Below are 10,168 nucleotides of genomic sequence, written 5' to 3'. Positions count from 1 at the left end.
CTAATGCCTTTTTGTATTTATTAGTTAAATAGCATGATAACAAGCACATAACTTATCTTTCTCATGACTTACTTTTTGTTTACTAACCAACTAACACGTATATAATAGAGGGCAAAACCGTATATGCAAAAGGATCAAAATGTAAATTGCTAATATACCAGCACAAGCGATGAATTCCATTTTTATACAAATCATGAACATACCACACACAACCGGTGGAGAGCAAAAATTCACTAGCAGATCAAATCAGGCGCAGGTGCAAAATCCTCAATGTAAAAGTATCTGTCAGTCTAGTGTACCAACCACGTGCTAGGACGCACACCCATTAACCTTTCGAATGAGGGCCCACATCACCCACGAGCACTTATATCACATACCATGTATAAGTGTCCAAACATAGCATGTCGGTACAATATCTAACATGTATGGATCCCATGTACAGTTCACCTACGGAAAACCTTGTTACGACTTCTCCTTCTCTAAATGATAAGGTTTAATGGACTTCTCGCGATGTCGGGGACGGCGAACCCGAAAATGCTAAACCTACGGACTGTTGTTACGGAATGAAACTTACGGGAATAGGTGGAAATTGTTGGTTGGTGCAAAACTTTTTCCCTCCCGTGATTCAAGGGGTTGTAATCCTTCTGATTTGATACACGTCATTCCGTAAGTAGATTCTGTAACTTTCCATCCGTATCTGTAGCATTATTGCGGCGAACCACCCTCGTCGTTGCGATCCGAAAACTTCACCGGACCATTCAATCGGTAGGAGTACAAAGGGCAGTGACGTATTCAACGTGAGCTGATGACTCGCGCTTACTAGGCATTCCTCGTTGAAGACCAACAATTGCAATAATCACCAACTCTCGACTTCCCTCTCCAATATTTTCTTGTAGCGGCAGTCGAGTGGAAGTCTGTTTTTCCTAGGGGGCGACCTTGACCGATGTTCTTCCCGTATGTGTTCATATGCCATTTTCTTGAATACGCGTTATTGGCGGTTTCAAAGACCCTCGTTGATGGCAACTCAATAAATAAAGAATATATGATCTTTTGATGTTAATGTAAGTTTTGTGAGTGTTTCATAGTGTGTTTGTACGAGTGTGTGCCTATTATGTTGCCTTTTGCCACATAATTTGTTGTCATAACAATAAAAATACAGTTATTCCATATTAAGAGAAGGTAAGCATTCCATTCGCAAGATAAAAAAAAGAGAAGGTAAGCATTGAGAGACTCTCGGATGATCAAATCCCCGATCCCTGGGTCACCAGCCTTTAGATGCAGACGGTAACGTCCCCCCGCGCGGAGGAAAAAAGGCAACACATCCATCACTAGTAGAAAAAAAGGCTTTCGTCCACCCCATTAGTCCCAGAAATATTCGAATCGCAACTAAAGGGGGCTTTAGTCGCGGTTCGGGAGGTAACACCAATCGAGACTAAAGGACTGGAGGGATGCGGTCGGCGGAAAAACCTTTAGTCCCGGTTGGGGACACCAACCCCTTTAGTCCCGGTTGGTGTCCCCAACCGGGACTAAAGGTTTTTCCGAGTTTTTTTACTCCCACGCACCCTGCACACCCCCCCTCCCCTCGTGGATCGCCTTTTTTTGGTTTGTAAAATACAAAAAAAAATGATAGAAAATTCAAAAAAAAAATTGTTTTCATATTCTTGTATGTTAAATTTTCACTTTTTTGCAAAAAAAGTTTAAAAAATGGTAAAACCGCAATAACTTTTGCATACGACGTCGGAAAAAAACGTATAATATATCAAAAAAAATCCTGGAAAAAAGTTACATCCGAATTTTTAGATCTCAAAATTCCAAATGAAAATATGAAAGCAGGAAGATTTTAGTTTTTGCTTTAAACTATGGATTTTATATTTTTTAAATTTTTCAAAAAATAAATTTAATAATTGCATCCAGCATAAAGATTACTATTACTTTTACCCAATTTTAAGATTTTCAAACTTTTAGGTTTTAGGTTTGGCAAAAAAAAATTTAAAAATTTAAAAATTTAAAAAATTAAAAAGTTAATGTTTATTTATTTATTCACGATTATTATTACATCATTATTTTTTTTATGAAAAAAAATATTAGAAATTCAAACAATAAAAAAATGTGACATCGACCAACATGTTACTAGGATTGATATGATACTAGTATCACATACATGTGCGCGTAGCACTTGGATGCGGGACGGAATGAAACTCGGAAGTTAAGCGTGCTAGAGGTGGAGTAGTGGGAGGATGGGTGACCGAGCGAGAAGTTTGACCACGAGTAAGTAATTTGACTTGAGATAAGTGTAGTTAGAGATAGAGACTAAGCTATGCAAATAACTGAAATAATAGAAATTCTGGAAAAAAAATAGAAAAGTAAAACGGAGTGAAAAAAAATTAGAAACCCAAATGAATTAAAAAAATAACGAAATAGTCTTTAGTCCCGGTTGGGGACACAAACCGGGACTAAAGGTCCTTCGCCCACATGCTAGCCGCCCACGTGGACGGACCTTTAGTCGCGGTTCGTAAGCAACCGCGACTAAAGGGGGGCCTTTAGTCGCGATTAATTAGTTCCGGTTGCGCAACCACGACTAATGGCAGTTGCGAACCGGACTAAAGCCCTTTTTTCTACCAGTGCATCGAAGGAAAATTGTACATGTCTTGTGAATGGATAATGCATATATTGCGCTACTTAGCGCAGAAGAACAAGTTAGGAGCACAATATTTGACTGCATGAGATTGTAAATTACATCAGATTAAATATAAAGAAGCCTGTGCATTACTAGATGGCAGGGGCCAATCTAGCATGTAGCCGTTGGGTTCAGCTGAACCCAATGAATTTGCACTAATCCAGTACTATTTGATTGCTCTGCACTATCATATTTTGCCTTGACCCAGTAGTTTGATAGCCATGAACCCATTACCATTTTTTCCAAGCTTCAACCCTGCTAGACGGTTGCAGGTCATGCACAAACATGAGAAAACTCAGCCAAAAGCTAGTTGAACTGGATCAACTGACAAAGAAACCCCATCCATGATGTGCATCAGTGTGCTGTTCTTCTCCTCGTCAGTCCAGGAGTGTTGCTGCGTCACCAACTCCCAGAAAACTCAGCCAAAAGCTAGTTGAACTGGATCAACTGACAAAGAAACCCCGTCCATGATGTGCATCAGTGTGCTGTCCTTCTCCTCGTCAGTCCAGGAGTGTTGCTGCGTCACCAACTCCCAGTCCCAGTGCCCCTTGTTCCGAGCATGCCCGTTCTTGAAAATAGAGACATGGCGCAACACTGTGCATACTCTCATGACAAAATTGACAAGGTAAACCTGCCTCCCTGTTCCCTCATAACCAACCATAATAAACTCCTCCAAGTGATGGTGCCGACGAATGGTTGGTTTCCAGCGTATCTCGTCACCGGGCTCTTCTATGCAAGTTGCAATGTGGATGTGGAGGACCTCCAGAGCAGGCGCCGTCTCGATCAGGAGGCGGGCCCATGAGACATCCCAGGACGAAGGCACATCGGCGATCAGACACCGCCTCAGGTTAGGCAACAATGTGGACGGGGATCTAGACGGCACAACCCATCTGTCAGGTCCACTGATCCTGAGAATCAGATGTGTTATGTCTGGCATGTATTCAAGAAGCGACTCATGATCTATCTTCAAGTTTTCCTTCAAGTATTCGCGAAATCCTCGCATTGTCACACCGAGGCAAGACGTGAGGTTAAAGTTCCTGAGACGGGGAAATGAGGCAGACTCGAGGTACACTCTAGGTCCCAGGAAGGCTAGGCTCTCGAGATTTGGAAGAGCCCTTAGACGGAACCGTCTGAATCTGCACTTGTCCACAACAAGCTCCCGGATTTTTGACATGGGGGCGTCCACGGATATGACCTTGCCGCTGCACTGGCAGGAGATGAGATGCAGAACCTGCAGCTGCTGGCACAAGGTGAAGACGCCCTGGTAGGCTGCCTCGGGCGTCGATTCCGGTATGTCTTGCAGGATCAGCGTAGTGAGCGCGCTGTACTCGTGCAGCGGCGGGAGCACGCAGCCTCCAAGCTTGAGGCTTTGCAGGCGTGACGCGCTGGGCTCCTTACAAAGGCCATGGCTGGCAAAGTTGTGGACTCCGCGTCGCCAGAAAATTGGCTTAGCAACAACGTGGAGGTCATCCACCCCACAAGCATCGATGGCCTCGGCGATGAGCTGATTCATGCAGGCGGTGCTTGGGGATGGGGTGACAAAGAACTCGAGCCTCAGCCTACTGATCTTCCTGCGGCGGACGGCGGATGCAGCAGAGTCCAGGAAGCTCTCGACTGACCTGGTCAAGGCGCGCATGGCGCGGTGCTCGTACCTCCTGATGTTAGGCATGAGCTCTCGTGACACTTGAGTCCTGTCGTACGGAAAACTAGCCTTCCCGACCTGGTCGTGGAGCTGGACCCAACGGTGGTAGCGCGGCGGGAGCATGGCGTCCACACTGAAGTCGAGGACGGGGAGCTCACGGCGGAGGCAAGCCCAACGCCTGGAGAGCGCCGCGGTGCCGACCGCCGTCCGGATGTCGAGGCGGCCAAGGACCAAAAAGAGGAGATCGTCGGAGAGGGCGCTGATCCGGTCGTCGCCGCGCGGACGGCGCCGGCGACTCGCCGCGGTCCTGGCCATGAGTGAGCTACCTCCAGCTGCGCGAAGAATCGAGTAGCGAGTAGATGTTGCTGACCCGGGGCCGCGGCGGCGATTATATAGAGCCATCGGCATCAACACCGGAAGCTGTCCGGATTCAGATCGAGATGTTTGTGTGGGTCAAGGAGACGGAGTCGGAATCGGAATCGATCGATGATCCAAAAATAAGACCAGAGACCGGAAGGAAGAGGTGGGATCTGAGGACGGAGCGCCGCCTGCAAGAAGAGGGATGGGATCTGGGGACGGCGCGCCGGCGGCGAGACAGAGTGTCTGTGGGCGGGGCGGGGGATGGAATGAAAAATGAACGGCTCGCTCAGTAGACTAGGGGCACTAGGGAGGCACTAGGGGCGCGTTTGGTTACATGAGCCGATTCCTTGCACGCATGCGTGACCGAGATGAGACGCATGCGCGTTGCGAACCGGCGATGGGCCACTTTCGGCTGGTCGTTTGGTAGCCTGTGAGCCATTTTGCGCGCCGGAGAAAGAACTAATGCTCCATCGTTTGGTTGCTCGTTTCCAGCCCATCTTGCACGCAGGAAAACAGGAATTTGTTGTTTGGTTGCTCAAATCACAAGTCCATATCATTACCACAATTCAAAAAGGGTGAGATCACCAGGCCATGCCATCTTACATACGATCAGAGACCACTCAGAAGAACAAGATCCTGACGATCACGATGATGAGGAGGGCGATGATGTAATATTTCACCCGGCTGGGACGTACCTTCGGCGGTGCTCCTTGTAGAGCATGTAGTTCCTCCGGCGGTGCTCCTTGTAGAGCATGTACTTCCTCCGGCGGCAGCTGTGCTAATGGTACTACCTCATCGATGGCATGATCTTCCTGCAGCTCCTCTTGCAGGAAGCTGAGGTACTCTTGTTGTGCCTCCTCCAATGTTGCATATTTGTGGTGACCCTGCATACCACTGCATGTTGTAGTATGCCAGTCGTTGATATAACATTCACGAAGTACCATTCCGCAAATATTACATCCCTCGGAGTAGTACAACAGAACATAGCAGGGTCCATAACTCATTCACTTATTATTACAACCATCAAACATATATTGTCTTGGAGCTCCTCTTGGGTCCTAAGAGGGATACTCCTGGGTTCGAGGTGAACCCAACTCAGCTTACAATATAAGAGTCTCATTAAACTATACATTTATTGCCTCGAGCAGCTAAATACTAAGAGTTCGGGCTGCTCGGTTACTACTACTACTGGATGTCTCTAGGCTTGATCTCCTCCGGAAGCCTCCCCGGTTTCGTAGACGATGAGGTAGTCTACGCCCTCAATACCTCCGGAGAGGTACTGGTTCTTCATAGCCGATGATCTCGGCTCCTTCATTGTTGTCGAAATCCTCCTCCGGACGATTCGAGCAATCTAAGCATGGGATTTAAGAGTGGTATGAGTACGAGCGTACTCAACAAGTTCATTATAGATAAGAGGTGTTTAATGCACTAGCTACGATATTAGACCGGAAAGTCTAATACCAATGCACATTTTGGTAAACATTTCTTCAAGAGATTGCTTTTATTTCAAAGAGCTATGTCCGTCGGCCTTCACCGGTTTACTAGAACTTCATGGAGCTCCTTTCCGGCCGCGTTCGCAGTTCCTTATCCCGGAACGAGGAGTGACAGGTCACAGTTCTTTACACTCTGCCGAGGTGTGTTGCTTTACCCATAAGAGATCTTAACCTTGGTGCCAACCGGGCAGCTTTCCCGTCCACACTTCCTTCGGTGTGAGGCCCGGTATAAGGTCTAGCCAATCATGTTCCTCCGCTACCTTGCACACCCACCCTTTGTTGCATACCCCGACCCTGGGTCCTCGTCGGTCCTCTTATACCAATTAAGGATGGACCCCGACCACGACAATAGTTTGGGACTCGTTAACCAAACTCCTTCGCCGGTAGCCGCAACCCATCATAGACCACTTACCGTGGGGAATTAGAATGGGATCCCCACCCCACCGCTTGCCCAACCTCGGGTCAAGTGTCTACGGTAAGCGCATCCGTTGATGTACGAGAGGTGGAAACACTTTTGACTACTTCGTCCCACTCCGGATCTTATGGTTAACACGGGTATTACGGCACAAGAATCATCGGCGACATTTGTTGTTTAATCCTAGATGGATATTAACCCTTGCAATGGAACCTCCACCATATCAACACAATCCATGGTTCCATTGCCCACCACATAGTCATATTCATAGTTATGAAAGTAGTGGTTTTGGTTTTTATGCAATAGTGATAACCATAATACTTTGCAAGTAATTTGATAGAAATACTCGAATGACATGAGCAAGTGATGAACTTGCCTGAACACTACAAAGTTTTGCAGTTGGATGGTGTGGACTGACCCTTGTCCTCTGGTTCTGAAAAATAGCATCATTGTCCGATAAGGGCAATGGTTAAAGAAGCAATTATGCATGGTTCCAGTTTTAGGGTTTGTTTCCCCCCTTCCGATGTCGTTATTATTTCATGTAAGAGGTTATTACTAAGAATAATTTGCAGATACTATATTTAGTGTAAATACAACCTTGAAATGTTGTCAAGGTGTTTTTGAAGTCCAAATGCATTAATGGACTTATTTTTATTATTGAAAATTGTATGTGTGATTTAAATGATTATTTAAATCATCAAATGAAGACTTATTCTTAATTCTCTTCAAAAATTCTCTTTTGTATTTTATTATGATAGAGAATTTTATGCTGATCTATTTTCATATTTTTATTTATTTTTTAAAGCTATCAATCATTTTTTATAAAATTTCAAAGTTTCGTATTTAATGTAATTATGAAAAGTCATATTTGCCCCCGGGCCCACCTGTCGGGGTGGCCCGGCGGGTTAACCCTAACCCGAGCCACTCGTGGCTCGGTCGGTCGCACCGACCCCTTCTCCCCCACTCGCGCACGAACCCTAGCCCTCACGGGCTCGGCGATCCCCGCGTCGCCGCCGTCTTCTCCGAATTGTTCCGGCCATCACCGGCCGTCGCCGCCGGCGAGATATGGCGCATCCGAACCGCCGTGCAACGGCGCTCCAGATCCACCGCGGCGATTTGTGAAGCGCCGCCCGCTCGTTTTGCCCCCCTTCGTCTTTTGGTCGCCTGGCGTGGAGTGCCGTGGCGATCTCGTCGCCACCGACGCTCCAGATGCTGTGGCGCCGCCGTGCCTGACCGTGGTGGTGCTGGTGCCGTGACGCCGCCATGGATTGGCCTGGCCTGGCGCTGCTGCGCCCTCGGCGTGTGCCGCCGTGGCCGCCATGGCCGTGCCCTGCGCTTCGCTTCACCGGTGAGTAACCATAGCCTCCTTCTCTCCCTCTCTGCTCTGCTCACCTCTCTCCTCATCCTCTTCGTCTTGCTCAGCCACTGGCCCGCATCTCCATGTTGAGATGCTTGCCGTGACTATACTGCTAGCTCGTCGTGCTTGTGTTGCTATGCTACCGTGCCTATGTGGCCGTGCTCGTCGTTGTTCTTTCTCCATTACTAGGTTGTTGCAACTCATGAGCTCTTGCTCATGATCATGCTCGTGGTGCTCTGTGTAATTTAGTGGCTCCCGCCGTTGCTCGGTGTACTTGTGCCTCTCCCGTATATGCCATTGCTTGCCCCCGACTTGATCATGCTGTGATGATCCTTGCCTTAGGCAAGTGCCAGTGCTCCTGATGAGATTTTATCTGTGCTATAATTCATGGACATGCTCATTTGAGCCTAGTTGTTAATTTAACTGCCCCTTTCTTTGATGTAGTGCTTCTGGATACAAATGTGCTGCCTGATGCCCTTATCTGTGATGCAATTGTTCAGTTATATGATTAATTTAATTATCTGTCCATGTGTTAATGCTTAGAATGAGTTCTAGCATGCAGTAGCATGCTCTAGCAAGCTTCTGGTGTTCATATGATCACCAGTTGCTTGTAAAAGCTGCTCTTTGGTGTCTGTGCCTCACTGTTGCTCACTCTATGTTGTGTGTGTATCACACAGGCTTGGTCTGGTGTGATTGTACTTGCTCAAGCACCTGTTGATACTTGCAGTGATCCATTGGATCACCAGCAAGATTCTATTGCATCATTAGCTTGTGTAATTCATTTATCTGTGTTGGTTTGCTTTGTTGAATGGATAAATGATGTGAACTGTGAATCAGTGATGATCATTTCAATGAATTTGTTAAGGCTAGCTGGATGCCAACCACTGGTTGGGTACCCTAGCCCTCTGCTGAACCCTTCTGGTGATGATGTGGTGATTTTTTAAGTGTTGGCTGTGGGTTGAGGTAGCCCTGGCAGCACTGTGATGCCGCCCAGGGTAGCTCCCCATTTCTATGGCTTGTTGTGCATGGATAAATGCTTTCTGGCTGATCATGTTTGACTGCCAGAAGCCTTTTGATGTTGACAATATTGGTAGAAACTGATATTTCTACCATTCTGATGGTGTAGCTAGACTGTTAGGTGCTTGGTGACTTGGAATGGCTAATTAGGATCAAATCCATGATGGATTTCTCTGGTTGTGTCACTGTGTTGACACAACTCGTTGTTCCCTTGATTGTTTTCCTTCTAGCCTTTGCTTTATTTGCTGGCACCAAATGGTTTTGCAACCAAGTGATGATACATCCAAGTTTTCCTACCCTTCTGTGCTCCTGTGATGCAAAGCATGCTTATGTATGAGCAAGGTAGGTTCTTGCTCAGGCTATTGTGGGGTATACCTCACTCCAGCTCCTAGAATGAGTTGTTGGTATAGAGGATTTCTTCTGGTGATTTTGGTTTGCTTGCCCTGCTCCTCCTTGCAATCTTCTAGTGCTTGATTTGATTCTGGTGATTATGGGATAGGTGAAACAGCTCTAGCTGTTCACCTGTTCTTGCTGTTCTTGGTGTGCTTACCCTTGTGGGAGTTGCTGCTGTCGATGCAACAAGTGACTAGGGTTTGGCTCAGAAAAGGTTATATATGCTTCTCCCTTGCTCTCTCTGGTCGACAGCTGAGCCTGGCACCATTTTGGTGACTCCCCAGGCTTGTGTGTGCTGTTGTGCATGCACATAGCCTTGTGTGCTGCCTGGGTGTGTGTGTGTGCAAGTGCTGTGCACTTGGTCTTGAGAAGGATCAGCTCGACTGATCCCTGTGCATATCCTCCCTTTTCCATTTCTTTGCTAACCTGCCAAGTGGCAAAGCCACTTGGCTTAATGTTCTATTTGTTGTGTGTGTGTGTGCAGGGATCAAGAATTGATCAAGATGATCCAGAAGATCATCAAGTCCAAGATCAAGTGAAGATGTTCTTGTAGTATTTAGGATATTTAGATAACTTGTAATTTTCCTTTTATTTCTTCAATTGTTGTAATGTGTTGTAATTCAATAATTCAATTCTGAATATTGTAAAGACAATGTATTATGTGTGTGATTATCAATAAAGCTCCAATTTTTCTTAATGAGCTTTATATAGTTGTTTTACCATTTATATTCCTAATTACTTATAATTGTTTATTGAATTATCTCAAGTTTTAATTATGAGATAACAATTTGATGTTTAAATTTGAAATTCAAAT

The 10,168-nt window shown here is 46.2% G+C and overlaps 1 protein-coding gene across 1 annotated transcript; it reads right to left on the bottom strand.

Annotated features, from left to right (window-relative positions):
- Positions 1-3,095: 3,095 nt before the first annotated feature.
- Positions 3,096-4,634, bottom strand: LOC124655864. Its single transcript, XM_047194696.1, has one exon. It carries the CDS (start codon positions 4,632-4,634, stop codon positions 3,096-3,098), a length of 1,539 nt encoding a protein of 512 aa, XP_047050652.1.
- Positions 4,635-10,168: the final 5,534 nt, after the last annotated feature.

Source organism: Lolium rigidum, chromosome 5 (genome assembly GCF_022539505.1).
Source record: "Lolium rigidum isolate FL_2022 chromosome 5, APGP_CSIRO_Lrig_0.1, whole genome shotgun sequence".
Classification (NCBI taxonomy): Eukaryota; Viridiplantae; Streptophyta; class Magnoliopsida; order Poales; family Poaceae; genus Lolium; species Lolium rigidum.
The sequence above is the reverse complement of the archived record's forward strand: the minus strand, read 5'-3'. Positions and strand labels throughout refer to the sequence as shown.